Consider the following 23,151-nt stretch of genomic DNA (forward strand, 5'->3'; position numbering starts at 1 on the left):
TGACAATTCTGCACCTGATCCCAATTACAGTGGATAATTATCTGCACAGGATAGGTACCAGTCTGCAAGCCGAGTGATACTGGCTAGGGCGTTATGCAGAGAATCTGAAGTCTTTTCCTCCGACAAAAGAAGAGAGAATAAACTTGCATTATATAATTTGAAATAAATAACAAATGCAATAAAAATCAAATTACAATGCATACTCTAGTGTCACCTACTCTCTCAGCAGGATAGTATATCTGTTTATTCACATGCATTAATTATTTTGGTAATGAGATCACCATGAATATAAATACTGAGTTTGCCATCTTTGATATTGCCAACTTTGTATTTATTGTATACTTTGCATGTCAGCTGCCATATTGCCTAGTGCCCACCCACGATAAATTGTGGCCCTATCAAAATAAAATAAAAAAGGTCCTGCTTAACCTATTGTTCTAGGGGCAACAAACAAAAAAGAAGATTATAGCTATGATGTAGTTAAATTCAAATAAATAGCAATTTCCTACATGACTTTGGAAAAAATGATATGGTAGCTATGCTAGTCCATTTGGTAATAAATAGAAAAAAAAAAAGAGGTATTAACTTTGAAAGCTAGTGAAAAATGTATTTTTATTGAATAAAAGTTTTTTTTTGTTTTGCTTTATTTCTATTTAATTACCTTTACGTAACTTTGGACAGCTAATATTACCTTCATCAGAACAAAATAAAAGGGGCAAACGGGAGGTGGTGGAGATGGAAACGGTAACGGAGTTCAAACATGCGTGGGATATGCATAGAGGAATCCTGTGCAGAAGGAATGGATCCTCAGAAGCTTAGCTGAAATTGGATGGCGGAGCAGGTGGGGGGAAGAGGGGGTGGTGGTTGGGAGACGAGGATAGGGGAGGGCAGACTTATACGGTCTGTACTAGAGCCGGTGATGGGAGGCGGGAAATACTGCTGGGCAGACTTATATGGTCTGTGCCCTGAAAAGGACAGGTACAAATTCAAGGTAAGGTATACACATATGAGTTTGCTTGGGCAGACTGGATGGACCGTGCAGGTCTTTTTCTGCCGTCATCTACTATGTTACTATGTAACACATTTCTGTTACCTACTGGTCTAGCGCAGCCTAGTGGCCCAGAGTGGAATTAGAGGAAAGCTACAGCCTGAGCAGCTCCCTAACCTCAGCTTTGAAGAGGAGACTGTAAGCCCCTCCAGGGACTAAAACGATGTCACTCACCACTGAAGCTATGAACTAAATCAGTTAAGGAAACAAACAACTTTTAAACTGGTTAGTCTTTGCCGGAGCAGCGGTGAAACGAGTCGTCGCAGCCGCCGCCGCCGCCAATCTCATCCCGGCAGCGCCCCCCGGCGGCCAAGGCAGCAGCAGCCCCAGCCGGGTCCACTGAAAGCGAACGCGAGACGCCACTGGTGAACGAAGGAAGGAGCGCGCGCCAGCGCATGCACTAACCGCCTCACATCACCACAGTTCCCAGCTGCTGCTGCCGCCGTCGAAGAAGCCCGAGGAGGAGCACGTGACGGGCCGTCGCCCAATCCCGTGGCGAGTTGTTGTAGCAGCGGCAGCCCGACGCCATTGCTGTCAACTGGAGGCGAAGCGCAAGCGTTTTCTCCCCCCCAATCTATTTATTTATTTATTTTTTGGGGGAGCGCGCGAGCGCGTGCTCTGTGTGTCTGTTTGTATATGCGCGCGTGCGCGCTCGAGCCACCACAGAGAGAGAGAGAGAGAGAGAGCGAGACGACTAGAGCCGAGCGAGGAGGAGGAGGAGGAGGCAGGAAGCGGAGAGAGAGAGAGACAGAGAGAGCGCGCGTCAGGCGAAAAGGACGGCCAGCGACACCGACGGCCGCTGCGGCGGGAGCAGAGCAGCGCCCACGTCCGTCCCTCCTCAGGCGACCCGTCAGCCCCCCCCCCCCTTTCTCCCCCTGCCTCCGCTCCGTCTCCTTCCCCCCTCGCGGCCCTCCATTCCTTCCCCCCCCCCTCCTTTTTCCCTGGGAGTCAGAGACTGAAAAGAAACCACCAGAAGGAAGAGGACGAGGCGAGGCCTGAACGACGGCGCTGCTGAGCGAAGGGCATTGGTCGCCCCCAGGAGCAGAGAAGCGTCGAGCGCCCCCCAACGACAGGGAGGAGGAGGTGCCCTTCCCCGGATCCCCCGCCGAGCTGGATTTATTTATTGCTCCGGGAAGAGCAGGAGGAGGACTTGGCTGCCTCGCTCTGCCTTCGCTCCACACGGATTTATCCTAGCTTTGCACTCTTATTTATTTATTCTGCTGGGAGACGCCTTTTTTTCCCTCCTCCTGTTGTTGTTGTTGTTGTTCTTGCTGCAAGGAGAGAGGGGGGGGGGATCGTGGTGCAGCTTTTCTCCTGTCTCTTTAACCATAAAGAGAATTTTCTTGCGATCCTCAGGGGAGAGGCTGGCTGGAGATTTATTTCTTTCGAAGACACTTGGTGATCTCAGGCCGCAGGGAAGAAGAAACTAAAGTGGCAGAGCTTGATCCACTGGCCTTGGATTATTATTATTATTTATTGGATGATCGTCCTTTGCCATTTTGGGCTTCGGCTGTCGTCTCTCCGGGAGTTGCACCCCCCCTGCCCCCCCCTCCTCCTCCTTCCCCGGTGGGTTCGGTTCGGAAGCCCCAGTGAGCCTCTCTCAGACATGCCCAGCTCTGGCGGCCAGGCTCGCCGAGGATCATGACTGCAGCGGCCAACTGGGTGGCGAACGGGGCGAGCCTGGAGGATTGCCACTCCAATCTCTTCTCGCTGGTAAATATCTCTCCTCTTCCTGCTCCTGTGTTGTTTTTTTTTTTTTTTTTTAAATGTTAAACTTCTAGGCTGGTCCTTATCATCGGGGGATGGTCCTCCTTGTAGGATGCATACATTATCTTGGTGCTGTTACGTGTTCCACCTCCTCCTCCTCCTCCTCCTCTTGCTTTTCTGTGGAGTGCATACCTCAGCATCATTTTTGACGGCTCTCTCACCATCTCCTTCTGATGATGTACGCATTGCAATTGGTCATGGGGTGCATGTCACATTTGCTTTACTAGTTTGCTGGCTTTTGATCATCATCATTGGCTGTGCTATACATCTTACTTACCCCCCCCCACCCCTCCCCCCAGCCCTTCGCCTTATGCATGATTTGTATCACGACTCTTTTTTGGTGGTTACCTTATTCCCATGTGCATATAAGTTTGACATTTTTTTTTTTTGCAGGACAGATATGTTTGCTCACCAGGAGAAAATGGGGAATATATCAGATAATAATATCAGCACATCTTTTTCTTATTCAAAGTTCATGCATCTGTTTATATTACAGAGATATATATATTATGTGACCCGTCTTTGCTCTTTTCTTTGCTGATTTTACGAAGGCATGTGGCCCATTTTAAAATCTCCATAGGTTGCATACTAAACCTATGAAATCTGAGATGTACAACTGCTTTCGTGTTTTTAAAGTGAGCCATGCTACATAATATAGAAGTGGAAATTTGGTATGTTTGTGCTCACATGCTTTATGAATCACGCTTTGAAAATATAGCATATAGTAATGGGAAAGTGGGTGGGTGGGGGGGGGGGGGATGTAAATTTGTGTCACCAGTAAGGCAGGCTTCAGATTTTCCACTAAGTGTATTATTAGCAGAAGACAGAGACAAACGGTTTCATTTTTGAATGTTTGTCTCTCTCTGCATCAGGAGGCCACACACACAAGGTAAGAGAGAGGAATGTAAAAGGAGAGTCTGTCGAGCTATAATAGTTTAATAAATTTAATTTTAGCGGTGGGCAGAACTACGGCTGGGTTGTGCCAGAGAGAACTGCAGATTGACTGACTGCTTTTCCCACAACATCCTTTGATACAGTAACAACCTGTGATATTCAGTATGATACAGTTGACATGTAGGTGAGATCGGATGGCAACAGTGGCTTTTGCAGCTCAGAGGGAAGGCTCATGCCGTTTTAATTAGATAGTGTTAGTTCAGAAATTAGAGCATCAGAAGGGAAATAATGATGGAGGCAATGTTGAATGCTTCTGTTTTTTTTTCCCTTCTCAAGTCATTCTTCTCACCCCCCCCCCCCATTTATTTCCCTTGGGCTGATCTTAACGCCTGTGCCACAAAGACAGTGTTTATTTATCTTAGCTCTTTAAATCATTGCGGAAGTGTTTTGTGGAGCATTGATCTGAGCATGAAAGTGACAAGGTAGTAGATAGGGGTGTCACTCTTGACTTTCCAGTAATGTTGTCATTATCTTTTTGTAAGAAAAACATTTTCTGTTATCTTGTACTGGATACTTGGTGTCTTAATTTCTATCTCAAACAGGTGCATTTTTGTTGTTGTTGTTTTTCATGGATGCAGTTGAAAAACCATTCATTGCAAGATGCTTTCTCCCATGACCAGGGTTCCACCTTTTGACTGTAAACATTGGTAGCTGTCTACAGGAATAATGCCCTTTGTTACAGTGTACAGAGTTATAAAACTTCCTCATGGCCAGATGTAGTCTAGCTATGACATGTGTTTATGATAGCTTTACATTTGGACTTAAATTGTGGTCCTTTTTATGATATTGAAAAGAACTAACAAACATATGTGCAACTGAACATACACAATTTTTTTACAAAAAGCTTCAAGGCAACAACTTGGGAAACAATTTGGAATAGATAGCAAAGTTTTTTTATTAAACCCTACTATAGTTATAAGCTGTGACAAAATTGTAATCAAGAAAAACTTGTCAAATATTTTTAAAACTAGCATTTTTTTTACAGTACTGAGCACAGTTCTTGGTTTGACACTAGTTCATTCACTAGTAAATGCAAATCGCAAAAGATAACGCTGCACTAGCCACCAAAGAATCAAACTCACTAGCAATTGGGATAGCTCTTTGGACCTTCATTTGTGCTTATCTGGGGTGCAGGGTGGCTAGAAGAGGAGCATAGATCAGGTAGAAAATGTGGAAGAAAAAACATATATATACTTTCACATTTACCTAGTGTACATCAATCACCTGTTAATGTATTTCGCACGGTTGCAATTTAGAGGCCAAGTCTCAAAGCTGGACACAAAAGCTTATAACGCAACAGCAATGCAAAAAAAATAGTACAGCAATGCACAAAAAAATCATATGCAAATCATATGTGCAGTTAATTTAAGCTAACAAACCGAAAGTAAGTGGAGGACTGTGTTTGGCATTTGTGAACAAATGAGGAATATTTACCATCAAGAAAAAGACTAAGAGGGCCATTAACCGGCCTCATGAATTATTTCAAACTGTCAATTACTTGGTAAATGGTAAGGAGGATAGTGTATCTCAACATTTGTCCTCTGAAATCTTTGGTGATTGGCTCCATAACAGATTGTGTGGAAATGAAGTAGAACCTAGTGTGAGAAAAGTGGAGAATGATAATATTTGTGCTGATGTGATACTGTAAGTTGTCTGTTATCTCTCACCAACTCGCTTTTATGGAGACCCATGTTCTTCTGTTTTATTCCGATTGTTAACAGAATTAGTTGCTACACCATTGGGAAAGATTGTGAATAAGTCTTTTTCAGAAGGGTTATTAACAGAAAGTATGAAAACTGCTACTGCGAAACCCTTACCAAAAAAGGCGTCTTGATTTAATTGCCCCAGGGAATTATAGACCAATCTCTATATTGCCTTTATTTCCAGAGATTATTGAAAAATTGTATTGAGGCAACTGATACATTTTATTGACAAAATTAATCTAATAAATCTAAAACCATATTGAAACTCATTTATCATTGATGAATGAGATTAGCTAAGGATCAAAATGTATGCTTTTGTTTGGTGACTCTTGATGTAACAGCTTGTTTTGATAGGGTAAATCATGCCATTTTGTTACAAGATCTATACAAGCTGGGAATTTGTAATACAGTTCTACGATAGCTGTATTGGCATTACTTTTTAATTTATATATATATCATCTTTGAGCAGTGAATTTCAGGATTTGGGGAGGTCATTCAGAATGTTTGCGGTTTATATCCAGTTTTTCTTTCATATACCAGAAACTCTGCAGAATTTGTTTTATTCTTTGGTTACTTACCTGGACAATATTAATGATTGGATGCAAGATCATAATTTCTGTTTTCAACAAATTCAAAGATAACTTATGTATATTGGCAGAAGTTTAGATCCCGCTTTCCCTGTTTTATTGAATTATCAGGATGTGACTTTTAAGGTTGTCATTTCTTCATAACTTAGGTGTAATGTTGGATTCCAGCTGATCAGTTCAAAACTGACGAAGTTATTTCCACCAGTTTTGTCTTCTTACTAAATTGAGGGGAATGATTGCTGCTTATGATTTTCGGACAGTCTTGCGAAGTCTAGTTTTAACAAACCTGGATTTCTGTAATGCTCTTTATTTGGGTATGTCGTGTATCAGAGCACAGGCCTTGCAAGTTGTCCAAAATGCTGTGCCTGTTTGCTTACTGGTATTCCTAAATTTGAACATGTTTCTCCTGTTACCAGTAAAATTTAAAATTTTGTTTTAAGTTCTTGTTGGTTAATCAATGGGTTTATAATGTAGGACCAAAACATTTTGTTGATGCATTATCCATATATCAATCTACTTGTTCATTGCATTCAGTTAATTCAAAATAGCTCCATGTTCCTACATGTCATTTTGCAGAGACACACAACTGTTCGTTTTCTATCGGTGGGACAAATTTATGGAACAGTTTACCTGGGTATTTAGGACAGTGTTCAAATCAGCAGTTTTAGAGGTCTCTGAAAGCATATTTGTTTACAAAAGCTTTTTTAAATGAATGATTTGTTCCCGATGATATTTTATTTCTGATGTGTATGTCATATTTTATGATTGTTTACTGTAACCCGCTTTGTTAAAAGCAGGTTATAAATAAGAAAATAGATAAAAATATGTGCAAAAAGGTTTTGTGGTAAGCACAGCTCTTATGAGCATGCCCAGACAAAACTGGAAATGCAAGTACACATCGGAGTCTTTCAAAAATTGTTTGCACTTTAAATTTTGAAAGACATATTTAAGCACAGAAAAACATGTGCCGATGTGTGCTTTCACTTTTGGTTTTGCTCGGACTTGTGCACATGTTTGTTTCTCACTTTTGGCAATTAAAACTTGCACGGGCTTCCTTCCACTTGGAAAAGAGGAAAAAATCCTCTGATCATTGTGAAAAATTGACAAGAAATCTCCTGAAAACCTTCAGTGCTGCCTCTGACCTGGCAAAAACTTAGTGGCATTATAGGCCATCATTTCCTTGTTCACATTGCATCGCTTCTCTCTGAGCATTATGAAGGAATGCTTACTGACCTCATTAATGTTGTTTACATACATTACAGTACGATTTGTGGTCATCTTTAGTGCATATGTCGACACCTGCTGTAGAACCTTTTGAGCATTCACCCCAGGTTCTGTATATTGCAGAAATTGAAGCGTATTCCATAACAATGCACATAACCTAATTAGTTAATAAGCCAATCAGCTCTGATAATTGCCAGTTGACAAGCAGTTATTGACACTAATTGGCATTAGAATTTATGTGCAGAAGTTTCTAAGCGTATTCTATAAAGTGCTGTGCGTATATTCTAAGTTGCCTAGTGGAATGGGCAGGTCATGGGTGTTTCTAAAATCTGTGTATGTTGTAGAATACATCCGGTTTTAGGTGTTGGCATTTACACTTGGTGTAACAATCTGTGACTAAATTTAGTTGCGTGGACCCGGTGCTCAGTGTATTCTATAACCTGCGTCGAGATTTAGGCTTATTCTATAAAGTACGCCTGAATTAAGACGTACTTTATAAAATGTGTTTAGGTGAATTTCACTTCAGCACCAAATTTTTAGGCATGATATATAGAATCTAGTCCTCGGCACATAACATGCATGCAAATCCAGTGCTAATTGCTTTTTAACGCTGGCTTTAGTTTTGAGCATTGGCCCCTTAGTCTAAAGAATTGGTAATAGAGCTGGAGAAAGTGAGTCACATCTGAAATCCACTTGAACGCTGTTTTTTAAAAAAATATGGCTTTTGTGGTCAAAGCTGTTACTTAATGTCTGTGGTGCAACTAGATATATGCAACAGACTGTAAAATGAGAACATAGTACTGGTCAATAAAGAGGTTATTTTCAAAACCTGATGTTACTGTTACCAGTTGTCTTAATTCATACATTTATTCAACATAAAAATGTCAATGCACAAATGTGCATGCACTCTTAAAAGGAGTAAATGTGTTCATGTACCTGCAAATTTATAAAACATGCATGTGCTTCACAACTCTGTCTGAACTACGCCCACGGGAATGCTTTCCATGCCACTAAACTAAACTACTTTTTATGTGAGCATGTGGCTGGGCAGTTGTATAAAAGCCTTTTTGTGGATGTAATAAGCCTTTTTTGTAAACAAACTTTCAATTTTGTCCTGTCTGCTTATTAAACTTTTATGTGTAGTCTAGACCTGTTCCAAATAGCATATTTTACTATTCGGCTGTATACAAATAATGTAAAATATTATTTGGCTGAATATGAATAATGGGCATTGGGGTTTAACATACCGAATAATAAAAGAAGCAACATGAAATAGGAGAGAAAGTGTTTTTCACTAGGATTTAGCTTAGTACAAACCCAGATTATTCTTATTTGAATTTAAATCACCATTCAGCTGAATATGAATAACGTATAAATGGGCGTCTAAATGGCAGATGACGTTTAATGTGAGCAAGTGCAAAGTGATGCATGTGGGAAAGAGGAACCCGAATTATAGCTACATCATGCAAGGTTCCACATTAGGAGTCATGGACCAAGAAAGGGGGTGTCGTCGTTGATGATAAGTTGAAACCTTCTGCTCAGTGTGCTGCTGTGGCTAAGAAAGCAAATAGAATGTTAGGTATTATTAGGAAAGGAATGGAAAACAAAAATGAGGATGTTATAATGCCTTTGTATCGCTCCATGGTGCGACCGCACCTCGAATAGTGTGTTCAATTCTGGTCGCCGCATCTCAAAAAAGATATAGTGGAATTAGAAAAGGTGCAGAGAAGGGCGACAAAAATCTTAAAGGGGATGGGACGACTTCCCTATGAGGAAAGGCTAAAGCGGCTAGGGCTCTTCAGCTTGGAGAAAAGGTGGCTGAGGGGAGATGAACGGGTAGATGTGAAGCGTCTGTTCACGCTTTCCAAAAATACCAGGACTAGGGGGCATGCGATGAAGCTACAATGTAGTAAATTTAAAACGAATCGGAGAAAATGTTTCGTCACTCAATGTGTAATTAAACTCTGGAATTCGTTGCCAGAGAATGTGGTAAAGGCGGTTAGCTTAGCGGAGTTTTAAAAAGTTTTGGACGGCTTCCTAAAGGAAAAGTCCATAGACCGTTATTAAATGGACTTGGGGAAAATCCACTATTTCAGGGATAAGCAGTATAAAATGTTTTGTACATTTTGGGGATCTTGCCTAGTATTTGTGACCTGGATTGGCCACTGTTGGAAACAGGATGCTGGGCTCGATGGACCTTTGGTCTTTCCCATTATGGTAATACTTGTGTATTTATGTATTTGGGGCACAATCCAATACGTATAATCCCTAGTGTAATCTATTACATACAAAAGTTTATACAAATTCATAAATAGTGAATTGCTGCAATGCAGAACACATATAGGAGGAGCTCAATAATAATTTTCCTAAAACCACTCAGTCCTTCAGCAACAGTTTGCGGCTTTTGGACTGAGTGAATTTTGTATGGAGTATTCAACACAGTAGACGTAGTGAGTTTCGGCACAAGAATCAGCTACAATAAATGAATCATGCCTTGATGAACAAAATTAATCGCATAGCTCAAAAATGGACTGAATTTTGAATACTGGCATGTAAATATGTTTTCATGCACCAACTTTTGCAAAAAGATTACTACTCCAGCGGTGTAGTTGTTTTCTTTCATTCATCTTGGGAACAGAATTATTCACAGAAATTTTCTGCCCATTTTATTTACAAGGATAGCCAACTTTCACACAAGGAAGGCTGGTAACACACAGGAAATCCTGTGGGTTAGTAGTTCAACTTCTGTGTCAATATATATGGGCACATAGTTTTCTATACATTTTATTGAGAACTGGGTATGGTTAAGTCTTGTTCAGTATTGATTTTCTTTAAGGTTTAACGGTTTTTATTTAGGATCATAAGAACTATACATCAAACAACTGAGCAGCAAGACTAGGCAAAGACATCAATCTGTTAGAGAATAATAAGCAAGCAAAAAGAGAATAGTAAACAAAACACCGTACAGTATAGTACTGAAGAACTCGTCCCAATTTTATGAAAACTCTCCCCTTTTTTTCCATCCTACCCTTTATCCCTTTTCCTTATCCTACATCTAAGATGGCCTGTTGTCTGGACTCTTTATGTATTGATTTTCTTTTGTATTTGTAACAGGGTAGAACGAGGGGATGGATATGAGTTATTTGATTTAAAAATAAACTGAATTAGGTTCAGGTTCAGCTTATTTGATATACTGCAAAAATAAAACAGATATCTAAGTTGTTTGCAAAGTATAAGAGGAGATCAAATAAGACAAGAAACAGGAACAAGGAGTGACAAGAAAGGGAAGTTTACAATATAAATAAGATGGGGGGAGGGAAATTGGAAAAGGAGGGGTATGAAAAAGGTCTTGGCTAAAATTAAGGCTCATGGAAGAGAAAATCAAGGAGGAGAATCCATGTCAAATGCCATTGAGAAATAGTAGGCTTTTACAGTTTGAGAATGATGATTCCAACCTCAGATAAAGTGGAAGCGAGTTCCAAAGGTTTGGAGCCATTATACTAAAACAAGAGCTTCTGTAAATATCAGGAAACACCTGCCGCAAAGAGGGAATAGATAAAAGATGTTGCTGTGAAGAATGGAGTGGTGAGGAAAGAAGAGAAACACAGAATTGAATCTAAAAGGATAGAATATTGAACTTAAAAGGAATCGTGTAGAGATAAGAGGAGTAACATGGTTGAATTTGAAGCAACTGTGCAAAAGTTTCACCACTGTATTCTGTACCACTGGAAGTCTATCTGGGAGACCAATAAGAAGGGAGTTATAATAATCACGTTTAGATAGTACTAATGAATGTAAAAGAATGCGGAAGGAATCAGGTTGAAGAAGAGAGTGACTAAGGGTCAAATGAAGAGGGATACTATCTTGGAGATGTTACCTACAAATGCACTCAGTCTGCTGCCCCTCACTACCTCTCTACCCTCATCTCCCCTTACGTTCCCGCCCGTAACCTCCGTTCACAGGATAAATCCCTCCTCTCAGTACCCTTCTCCACCACCGCCAACTCCAGGCTCCGCTCATTCTGCCTCGCCTCACCCTATGCTTGGAACAACCTTCCTGAACCCTTACGCCAAGCCCCCTCCCTGCCCGTCTTCAAGTCTTTGCTTAAAGCCCACCTCTTCAATGCTGCGTTCGGCACCTAACCCTTACCGTTCAGTGAATTCAGACTGCCCCAATTTGACTGCCCCTATCGGACCGACCGTTCACTTGTCTATTAGATTGTAAGCTCTTTGAGCAGGGACTGTCTCTCTTTGTTAAATTGTACAGCGCTGCGTAACCCTAGTAGCGCTCTAGAAATGTTAAGTAGTAGTAGTAGTAGTAGTATTGTTTGAGTAACACCTAGAATTCTAATTGAGGTATACTAAGGAGCAGGAGTATCCTTAATGGTAAAGTTTGGTGGAGTAGGACAAGTAGACTGCGAAGAGAAAATCATCACAGCTTTTTTAATTTCAGCCTATTAGCAACTAACCAATCAGCAACTGCAGAGACAGACAGATAACTAGAAGGAGAATGAGAATCAAAAGGAAGAAGTTGAATATCATCTGTGTAAATGAAAAAAGAGATCGCAAAAGAAGAGTTTAAAGGCGCCAGAAAGACATTGAAATAGGATAGGACTTAGGATTGATCCTTGAGGGACGCTAGAGAGAAGTGGTATAGAAGAAAAGGAGGAGTCTGAACTGTGTCTTAAGTAGGAGTGAAACTATTGAAGAGGCCAAGCCAGTGATGATAAGGTCTCTTTAAAGGTTCAAAAAGAATGGTATGAACAACAATATCAAAAGCAAAGGACGTATCTAATGAAACTTGTTTGAGGATGAAGGCCATTAGTGTGGTGAAAAAAGTCAGAGAGCTGGGTTGCTACAATTTTTTCCACAATCAGAAATGAATGGAAGATTAGAGATTGGCCTGTAATTATTCACTGAACTGGATTTAGAATCCTTGAAAAGAGGAGTGATGATCTTCTGTTTCCAAGGTGATGGGAACATTGCGGTAGAGAGACTGAACTTAACCAAAGAGAGTAAGGGCAAGATAAGTGGGTCCAGAAATCGTAGCAAGAGAGAAGGTGAAATAGGATTGTTAAAAGATGAATTTTAAGTGACAGCATGATCTTTTTGAGGGAGCTGGGAGAGGGGAGATGAAAAGAAGAGTGGGAAGCTAAAGGGACAATTGGGGGAGAGGTGTCAAAGGCGTAGGAGGGTTGGCAGGTAGAGAGAACCTGAGAAGAGCAATTTTTTCAGAGAACCCAGTTGCAAAATCTTCCGCAGTAAGCAAAGAGGGAGCAGAAGTAGTAGATAGCTCAGTAAGCGAATACAACAGACAGTAGAAGTGAGAGGTGGCTTTAAGAGATACATATGCGTGGCCTCTTTCAGTTTAATTGAATAATTAGGAGATAAACCCTAAGAGAGCTGCTCTTTTAGGTTCTGGTTTGGCATCAGGTGAAAAATAATTGAGGGTGTGCGTGCACAGAGTTCATTGAACCTTAATATTATATAACAGTAGACCTATGGCGAACTTCTGAATTTTTTTGCTTTATATAGGTATATAATAAATGTGAATCGTATGTTTGTAAAACTTTTAATGTTAACCTGTGCCATATACTTAAAATATTAATGCTGTGGTATCTTTTGCAAATGATTTCTTTTAAGCGAGGCATGAGAAACCTAAAATTGAGCTGTTTTCATTTAGTTCACTGTTTTTATCCTGCAAATCTTTTTTTTTTTTTTTTTTAATCTTTTAAATTTGCTTTGTTATATACTGCATGCAAGCCCAAAAGCTATCAAAACAGTGTACATTCAGGTACTGTAGCTATTTTCTGTCCCTGGAGGGCTCACATTCTGTTTGTACCTGAGGCAATGGAGGGTTAAGCGACTTGCCCAAGATCAGAAGGAGCTGTGCTAAAATCTTTTTATGCACCTCCAAATCGCAAGAGGCCTTCTAAAATGACCACCATTATTAGCGACTAGGTCCTTCTATGTTAAAATAACACATGCTGTTGGCATTAGTGTGCCATAAATGGTAGTACATATCAGTAACTTACGCTAATAGTGTCATACGAGATCAAATGCATTGCTATGGATCTTTAAAGAGTTGACAATGGATGCTGGAGATTAGATGGCTGGAAATCACAGAAGAGGATGTATGTTTCAAACCCCCAGAATACAAAGCTTTGTACTCTAAGCAGAATATAATGCCAGTCAATTAGAGAGGAGCCGAACAGATCAAGCCACTGGATTCATTTTTCAGCTAGTGATTAATAACAGTGGCTATACAAAAGCACAGAGAAGGCAGATGCCACCAGATTGCTCCACAGTTTTCAAAGCACCTCTCTATCCACCTGTACATTACTGCAGGCATGTGTCTCCCAAGCTGAGATATTGCCAATCCTAACAAATCACATGCATGTCTAAATACTGATTTTAGAAAACCAGGATATACACATCCAAATCATATGAGAAGGGGTGTGTGGTCTGGGCATGTTTTGGGCAGGACTAAATATATGTTTGTATTTCCCATTTCAGAAGGGGAATGCACTTTTATGTCTCCTGAGATCGACACTGGTATTAACAGCTGTTCCCGGGGACATCTAGGTATTATAAAACTGCTTTTGTTGTGCAGTGCTGCACCGGAGGGACTATGGGATGTTGCCCCATTAATTCCCCAGTGATTTTTGTCCCCTTCCCCCTGAAAGCAATACTAGCAATTGATATCTGGCGCTGTGACAGCTTGGGAGAACATAAGAATTGCCATACTGAGGGGCCCATGCAGAAAGCATTACCACAGGTATAACCTGTTTTAGAATATGGTAGATTTAAAACAAATAGGAGAAAGTTTTTCTTTACTCAGCGTGTAGTTGGACTCTGGAACTCGTTGCCAGAGAATGTAGTGAGAGCAGCTGGCCTTATGGAGTTTAAGGGGGGTTTGGACAGATTCCTGAAGGAAAAATCCATTGAACATTATTTAAAAAATTATTATTATTATTTTTGGGGGGTTTTGCCGGGTTCTTGAAGCCTGGATTGGCCGCTGTCGGAGACAGGATGCTGGGCTTGATGGACCCTTGGTTTTTTCCCAGTATGGCAGTGCTTATGTGCTTATGTACTGTAGGTTTTACTGGCTGAACAGTGCAGAAATATTTTCCATACAGGTGTTAACTCACGCGGAAAACATTACCACACACCGCTGCTGCCATGAAAAAAAAAAGGTTCTGACATGCCTTGCGTGTGGGAAACAACTTCAAATCCAGGGCAGTGAAGGAGGATTGGCTGAGAGGAGCAGGTGTCTAGCAGCACCCTCTTTCTTCCTCCATCCTGACCATCCTGTCCCAGATCCCAGATTGCTTTCTTGCTCCCGCCCCCCCCCCCCCCCCCCCCAGTATTTCAAATTTAAAAATAAAAATGGACCTGATAGTCTTGTGGCAACCCTCCCTCTCTCCCCCACTTCTAAAAAATTCCCAGGTAGTCTAGTGGATCTCCTTTTCCCCCTCCCCCAGACCCCGTATCTTAAATGAGGCAGGAACGATGCCCACTTGTTTCTGCCTCCAGTGCTGTCATCTAATCTAACGTGGACATTTCTATTACGCTTAACTAACTGACCAAATGGCTCAAGGTGGATCACAGATTTAAATTGAAATGGACAAAACATTTTGCACAATAGTTTATTCCATATTTTTGGACCTCTACCCATCAAAGATCTCAATCTAGTAGTAGATTTCCGACTATCAAATATTGAGGGGATTTTTAGTCTAACCTCTTGAGAAGAACTTATTGATTTAGGTACTGAGTAAAAACAAATTGAATTTTGACGGTACTTGGGAGCTAGACCATAGAGTATCTTAAAAACAAACAATAACTTGGAATTCAATTATTGCTTTTACCAGCAACCAATGCAGTTTAATCGACAACAGGGAAGCATGATCAGTAGCTCTGCCCCCCCCCCCCCGAATCAATTTAGCTGCTGCATTTTGGATAATCTGGATTCATCTAAATTGTGAATCGGGTAATCCTATCGATTCATAATTGTTGCTTGAAATACCGTTCTTAAATGAGAAAGATCTAGAAATGGCTTAATTCGTCATAAGAGTTTAAGTTTAGTGAAAGCTTCCTGACTATTTCACCAACATAGACAAAATGGTGGTGCCTTGGGATGCACAGGGCGGGGTCAGTCTGCCATTTAAGGGAGGAGATGTGTGCTGCTAGACACCAGGGATATGTTTTCGGGAGTGGGGTAGGGGCAGGAAGAGGTGTTGGGTTACGGGAATGTTTATCAGGGAATTGGGATGCTTTTCAAATGTCATCCTTCCTGTCAGTACCCAAGCCAATTGCTGCTCAGGCACTGTCAGGAAAGGTGACATTTAGCAATGAGTCGTGGATTAATACCATGATTTTAACGTAGCTCATTGATTATAACATGCCACAGTATTTTTGTAGCACTGATTTTGAGGTAGAGAGTGGGTTCTACTGCAAGGCTTTCAACATGGGTGCCTAGGTCAAACCAAGGGTCCATCTAGCCCAATATCCTGTTTCTAACAGTGGCTAGTCCAGGCCACAGTTAACTGGCAGAATCCCCCCAAAGTAGCAAGATTCTATGCAACTTTAATAACGGTTTATGAACTTTTCCTCCAGGAATTTGTCTAAACCTTTTTTAAACCCAGCTACATTAACTGCTTTCACCACTTGCTCTGGCAATGAGTGAAATTACATGCTGAGTGAATTACATGGTGTGTGCCCTAGCCAGTAAACAATTTATTCATGTCTACACTTTCCACTCCATTCTGGATTTGAGAGATCTGTCTCTTCTCCAAGCTGAAAAGCTTTTCTTTGTATGAATCCTTCCATCCCTTTAATCATTTTTGTCGCTCTTCTCTATAGCTTTACATAGAAATGTAAATGGCAGACACAGACGTGTAGTACCACATTCATATGTCAGTGGCCTTATTTACACTGTTTTTAGCCAGCACGTAAACATCCTTCCTTGCATATATTTTAGAAAAAGTTCCATGTTGGTAGATCTTCTTTTTTTAAAATACTAACTGAAATCTGACCTGGATGTCGCAATTCTGATTTGTATGTTCTTTTGAAAATCCGCCTTAATGTATGTTAATGACATTGGCACATATTAGTGACTCTAGCTGTATGTTTCTTGCCATACAAATAATTCACGTTTTTTTAGTGAATGGCAGTCAAGTAATTTTAGTGCATTTCTGAGAAGAAATCATAGTATGAAAAATGCATGCATTTGAAACCCTGCCTGAAAAATCTACCTAAGCAACTTTACCTCCAGCATCTGAAATGGTACGTGTGCAATGACTGCAGTATTGAATATCTTTGCTGAAGTAGCAGCAGCATGCAGGTTCATGCTTTATTTATGGAATGATTGCTTCTGTAAAGGTTCTTAAAAAAATGTCATTCTTATTAGTCTTAGCTACAGATACTAAAAGGTTTGAGTTTTTTTTTTCTAAACGTTTGATTTGAGAAAGAAGTGCCTTTAGGTGAGATAAAATAGAAACAGAGAAAATGATTGAAACTGAATATCGTATGGCTTATCCAGCCTGCCCATTCATACCAAATACTAATTTGTACTGTCTTTCTCTCCCTTAGAGATTTCGTGTGTTTTTCTAGTGTTTTCAGATACAGTCGTCAGCTCCACCACCTCCATTGGGAGGCTGTTCCACACCTCCACCACCTTTTCAGTAAAGAAGTACTGTGTAGCCTTAGATTACTCCTGAATTTGTCCCCTTTCACTTTCATCCTGTGCCACCTCATTCCAAATTACTTAGTAGCAATGCTGTGCACTGTCAATTGAGAGATGAGGGTTTGATTGCTGAGCCCGGTGGTTCTGTTGCTTAGGCCAACTAGAAATGTTGTGGAAAGGGATCTCTCCAACGTTTTGTCAGTGATTCTGTTTTGAAATTAGAGGCTGACCGAAACCAGTGGTTTTGGTTCTCGCTGAAGCCCAACCGTGACTGGAATTTGTTGCTCGTTTTCAACCAGGACCGGAAACGGCACCTCGCAGGTCGTCCCGGCCTAGCCACCACCAGTGCCCTCTCCAGGCCTACCTTTGCTTTAAATGGCCTAGTGATCTAGTAGTTTCTTCTGGGTAAGAACAATCCCTAGTCACTTTTGCCTCCGCAGGCTTCCCAGCCAAAATGGTTGCTAGGACTTACCGTGGCAGCCTCGCAAGACTGCTGCGGGAGGGCCCAGCAGCCATTTTGGGATTGGAAGCAGCATAAGCAGGAGCGACTGGAGATAGCTCCTGCTTATGCTGTTTCCAATCCCAAAATGGCCACTGAGACCATCTGCGGCAGTCTTGGCGGCCATTTTAGCTGAGGAACCTACGGGGGTAAGAGCAACTGGGGATTCCTTGTCATCAAGCAGATGAATCCATTACGAGTGGGTTGTGTCCATCAACCACCAGGGAGAGATAGAGAGCACTGAAAAACCATAGTGCCTCATGGCCAGCTAGCTCCATCTGCCTCTTCAGTATTCCCTATCTCCCCAGCAGGGTGGTTGCAGCTTGTTCAAGCTCCTTCAGAAAATCTGCCTGGGGTGGCTCCTGTGCTTATGCCAGTTGTAGCAGGGGTGTTGTTGCTGATGGTGCCCACTTTAAAGGCAAATAGGTTAGCCCTTTCCCTGCCTTACCCGGCCCCCGATGTGGAAATAGACAAATAGGCAAGCCCTGTCCCTGTCTTTGGCGCTGCATACGCCTTGTAGCGCTATAGAAATGCCCACGCTGTGGATGCAGGCACATAGGTTCGCCCTTTCCCTACCTTTCCCACGCTACTGATCCTCCGGAGTTGGAAATTTGCCTCTTTTGCTGTTGCCTCAAACTTTCCTCAAAGCATAAAAAAAAAAAAAGTTGCGTCGCGCTTTGGCGCTGCGATCCCAGAAATGAGGTTTTCTTCTGATTGTGCAGCGTGACCGGAGCTCGGAAACTTGGTCTGGTGAGGTAAGAGCATTTTGTAGCTCCTCCGGGGAGGGCCCACATTTGGGACGATTTTGGCACGAATCTGCCATTTTGAATTTCCGCCGCTTTCGGCGATGGCTGCTGAGAAAGTTAAGCACTGTTCGGTTTGTGGCAAGCGCAAATCTGCAGCGGGGCTCTGTAAGGCATGCTTTTCAGACGGTAGAGCCGGCCCGAGTATGGCGAGCGATGTTCCTTCCCACTCCGTGGAGCTGACAGCGGGTGCCATTTTGGAACAGCATGGCGTGACCCCTGCTGAGGCAGAGGGGTTTGAACCTGGAGGGGCGCCTCGTGTGGAGGCTGATAAAAGAGCTGTTTCCCCCGGACTGGAACCGGGAGGCCAGGGGAGCCATTTTCCCCTGAATTTGTTTTATTGCTGCATAATGCATACCTGCTTTCTGTATCCCCTCCAGTGGAGACTGGCCTTGGATTACCGTCAGGCGCGTTTTCCCCTGACAGATGGCCGCAAGACAAGCGCAGAAGGGTGGATTCCCCTTCAGAGAGTGGCGCACCCCCTTTTTCCCCCCGTGATCGGGATGTGAGGACTCTGAGGGGTCTGGCAGACCTTCGTGGTTTGGAGAGCCAGAAGAAGGTGCAGGATTGCCACCGGATCCAGATGATCCTTCCGCGGTGAGGATTTTCCACCGCGATGAGCTGCCAGCACTTATTACTGATGCCTTGCAGGTCCTCTCTATAGAAGACCCTGGGAGTACTGAGACCTCCGGTAATCCGAGGATGGCAATTACTAAGAAGCCTGCTCGAGCCTTTCCTTTGCATGACTCCATCCAAGAGCTTATCACGGCTCAATGGGCTGACCCCGAGGGGCCTTTGAAAGTCGCCAGGGCTATGGGGCAATTATACCCTCTAAGTGAGGAGCATTTGGCGCGCCTAGCAGTGCCTAAAGTGGATGCCCTGGTCACAGCTGTGACAAAGAAAACTACCCTCCCAGTGGAAGGAGGAGTTGCCCTGAAGGACATGCAGGACCGTCGCCTGGAGGCAGCTATGAAACGGTCCTTTGAAATTTCAGGCCTAACTTTACAGGCGTCTTCATGCAGCTGCTACGCTGCCCGAGCCTGTCTCGCTTGGTTACAACAGGCAGTGGAACAGCCCGGAGATGGAGCGGAGCCCCTTTCGGAGGTGGCACCGCGGATGGAGTCGGCCGTGTCATTTTTAGCTGACGCCCTTTATGATCTGGTCAGAGCTTCGGCTAAACAGATGGCTGTAGCAGTGACGGCTCGCCGTCTTCTGTGGCTACGGCATTGGGCACCTGACATGGCCTCTAAGCAAAGGTTGGTGAAGTTGCCCTTTCAAGGCCTTCTCCTGTTGGGTGAGGAGTTGGAGAAAATTGTGAAAGGCCTGGGGGATGCCAAACCCCAGCGCTTACCCAAGGGTCAGGCGGTTCCCTCCTCTTACAGACCTCGCTTCCGTGAAGCTAGAAGGTACCGCCTGGGGCGTTCTGCTGGGTTCACTTCGCGTGCCCGTTTTCAGCAGAGGAACTCCTTTCGCTCGGACAAACGTTCCGCGGCAGCAGGCTCAAAACCTGGAGTTCAAGGGCAACCCTCTTAATGATGGTGCGCCGGCCCCCTCCTCGATTCCTGTGGTAGGAGGACGACTTTCCCTCTTTCTCGAGGAGTGGGCCAAGGTTACCTCCGATCAGTGGGTCTTAGACCTGATCAGAGAAGGCTACAGAACAGAATTCAATGCCCTGATAAGAGACGTGTTTGTGGAGTCCCGATGCGGTTCTGCCGCCAAACGGGCGGCGGTAGTGGAGACCTTGCAAGGCTTGATTCATATAGGGGCGGTTTCCCCCGTGCCTCCCGCCGAATGCGGCTCTGGCTGTTACTCCATTTACGTCGTGGTGCCGCGAAAAGGAGGGTCTTTTTGGCCTATCCTAGACTTAAAAGAAGTCAACAAGTCTTTGAATGTGCGGCATTTTCACATGGAAACCCTGCGCTCCGTCATAGCGGCGGTACAGCCATGAGAGTTTCTCACGTCTCTGGACCTGAAAGAAGCTTACTTGCACATACCAATTTGGCCCCTGCAACAGAGGTTTCTGCATTTTGCGGTGATGGGAAAACTTTTCCAGTTTCCGGCCTTGCCTTTTGGCCTCGCCACAGCTCCCCGAACCTTTTCCAAGGTAATGGTGGTAGTAGCTGCTTTTCTCAGGCAAGAGGGTATCCGGGTTCACCCGTACCTAGACGACTGGCTCATCAGAGCAGACTCTGTAGAAGAGAGTCATCAGGTTACAGCCAGAGTGGTCTCAGTACTGCAATCTCTGGGCTGAGTCGTCAATATACCCAAAAGTCACCTGACCCCCCCCTCAATCTCTAGAATGTTTGGGGGTCCGGTTCGACACAGCCTCAGGGATGGCCTTTCTACCCGAGCAAAGGCGGTGCAAGCTTCAGAACCATGTCCGTCTGCTCCTGAGGATGCTTCGCCCGCGAGCTTGGGACATAGTCTAGCTGTTGAGGTCGATGACGGCCACCTTGGAAGTGGTGTCATGGGCGAGAGCACACCTGAGACCTCTGCAGTGTTCCCTGCTTCATCGATGGTCTCCAATATCTCAGGATTACCAGTGCAGACTCACGTGGCTCCCTGTGGCCTGGCTCAATATGAAGTGGTGGCTCTCAGACAGCATGCTGCGGCGAGGAATGCCGCTAGCACTTCCCGATTAGTGCCTGGTGGTAACAGATGCCATCCGGCAGGGCTGGGGGCACATTGCCAGGGAAGGCATGCCCAGGGTCTCTGGACACCCGAGGAGTCGGAGTGGTCCATCAATTGCTTGGAAAGCAATATTCCAGGCTTTAGGGGCTTCTGGCCTTTCACACGACGCTGGAGGGACTGGCTGTCAGAGTTCTGTCGGACAATACGACAGTAGTGGCCTACATAAATCGACAAGGCGGCACTCAGTGCAGGGCACTGGCTGCGCAGATTTGCCACTGGGCCGAGCTACATCTGCAGTTTCTGTCAGCAGCTCACTTTGCAGGTCAGAGCAACGTGCAAGCCAATTATCTAAGCAGGCATCAAATCGACCCCGCGGAGTGGGAACTGGCAGACGAAGTGTTCCTTCAGATCTGTGCCAAATGGGGGACGCCCATAGCGGATCTTATGGCGTCAAGCGCAAATGCCAAAGTCCCATGCTTTACAGCAGATGGAGAGATCCTCGCTCGGCGGGGTTGGATGCCTTGGCTCAACCCTGGCCTCAGGGCCTCCTGTATGTGTTCCCTCCTTGGCCCTTGTAGGGCGAGTACTCCTGCGGATTCGGCTACGTCAAGGAGAGGTGGTTCTCATTGCCCCGGATTGGCCCAGGCAGCCGTGGTATGCGGACCTCTGGCGGATGCTGGTGGAGGCTCCCCTTTCTTTGCCTCTGGTACCGAACCTGTTGTCACAGGGGCTGCTCTTGAGAAGGCGCAATTGAGAGACAAGGGCTATTCCAACAAGGTCATCTCCACTTCCGTTGCCTGTGCTCGGATTTGGTGCCAGTTTGAGGCTTGGTGTGCTGCTAAAGCGATTACACCTATGCGGGCTTCTGTCTCGCCGATACTTGACTTTTTGCAGCATGGTTTACAAAAAGGCTTGGCCTATAATTCCCTGCATGTTCAAGTTGCAGCCTTAGCATGTTTCGGGGGAAGGTGGCTGGCCTCTCCCTGGCTGCTTATCCGGAGGTGGCACGGTTTCTTAGAGGGGTGCTTCGGTTCCGTCCTCCTGTGCGGGCTCTGTGTCTGGCCTGGAACCTGGGGTTAGTTTTAAAGGCCCTTCAGTGTTCGCCCTTCGAGCCGCTTAGGCGAGCTTCGGAGAAGGATGTGACCCTAAAGACGGTCTTTTTGGTGGCCATTACTTCAGCGAGACGGGTGTCTGAGCTCCAGGCGCTGTCCTGTCAAGACCCATTTCTGCATTTGCACCTTCTAGATGTGCGAAGGGCTCTGTTGCAGGATCTGCGCATGTCAAATGCCTTCAGGACCTCTGATGACCTTTTTGTTTTGTTGTCGGGTCCTCGCAGAGGATCTCCAGCGTCTAAAGCTATTTTTTTCAGCATATCTGCTGTCTGGCCGGCCTCCACCTGAAGCCTGTCTGGCCGGCCTCCACCTGAAGCCTTTAAGGCACATTCCACAAGAGCGATTTCCTCTTCTTGGGCTGAAACTGGAGCACTCTCTTTTCAAGAGATATGCAGTGCAGCGACATGGGCTTCTAAGCTCTCATTTGCCCGACATTACAGGCTGGATGTGGCTGCCAGGAGGGATGCGCATTTTGGAGCACAAGTGCTGGTGCGTGGTGTGGCCTGTTCCCACCCTATCTAGGGATTGCTTTGATACATCCCATTCATAATGGATTCATCTGCTTGATGACAAGGAAGGGAAAATTAGGTTCTTACCTTGGTAATTTTCTTTCCTTTAGTCATAGCAGATGAATCCATGAACCCGCCCTGATTGATTGATTGATGCTGAGTTCAGTTTTTTCTGTAGATATGTTGTTCCCTCATTGGGAGAAGTTGGAAAACAGTCTTCAGGATTTCTGTTCTGTTACATGAGGTTGAGTTCGTCCCTCCTTTGAATTACTGCTCCTGTTCTGGGGCGTTTGTTCGCTGTGAGGAAAGTTCATGTTATTCTACTTTGTGGTGTAACACTGCTTTGGAAGCTTCAAATACTGAAAGGCAGATGGAGGCACTGTGGTTTTTCTGTGCTCTCTATTTCCCCCTGCTGGTAGGTGAACACAACCCATTCGTAATGGATTCATCTGCTATGACTAAAGTAAAGAAAATTACCAAGGTAAGAACCTAATTTTCCCGTATCATTCCAATATTATTTCCATTACGTTACTTCCCACTATTCCAGGACATATGGGATAGTTTTGTCCATTGACCAGCAGGTGGAGATAGAAAACCCAGAATTGGGCTGCTATATATATTGCCAGCCAG

General features: G+C 44.0%; 1 protein-coding gene across 1 annotated transcript in view; it reads left to right on the forward strand.

Moving 5' to 3' along the window:
* Window positions 1-2,024: 2,024 nt before the first annotated feature.
* Window positions 2,025-23,151, forward strand: part of MED13L (mediator complex subunit 13L) — a 578,965-nt gene continuing 557,838 nt past the window's right edge. The window contains exon 1 of the mRNA XM_030217813.1: window positions 2,025-2,761. Within this exon, the coding sequence (XP_030073673.1) occupies window positions 2,690-2,761 (72 nt within the window). The 5' untranslated portion in view covers window positions 2,025-2,689. The remainder of the gene's footprint in view (window positions 2,762-23,151) is intronic.

Source organism: Microcaecilia unicolor, chromosome 11, assembly GCF_901765095.1.
Source record: "Microcaecilia unicolor chromosome 11, aMicUni1.1, whole genome shotgun sequence".
Lineage (NCBI taxonomy): Eukaryota > Metazoa > Chordata > Amphibia > Gymnophiona > Siphonopidae > Microcaecilia > Microcaecilia unicolor.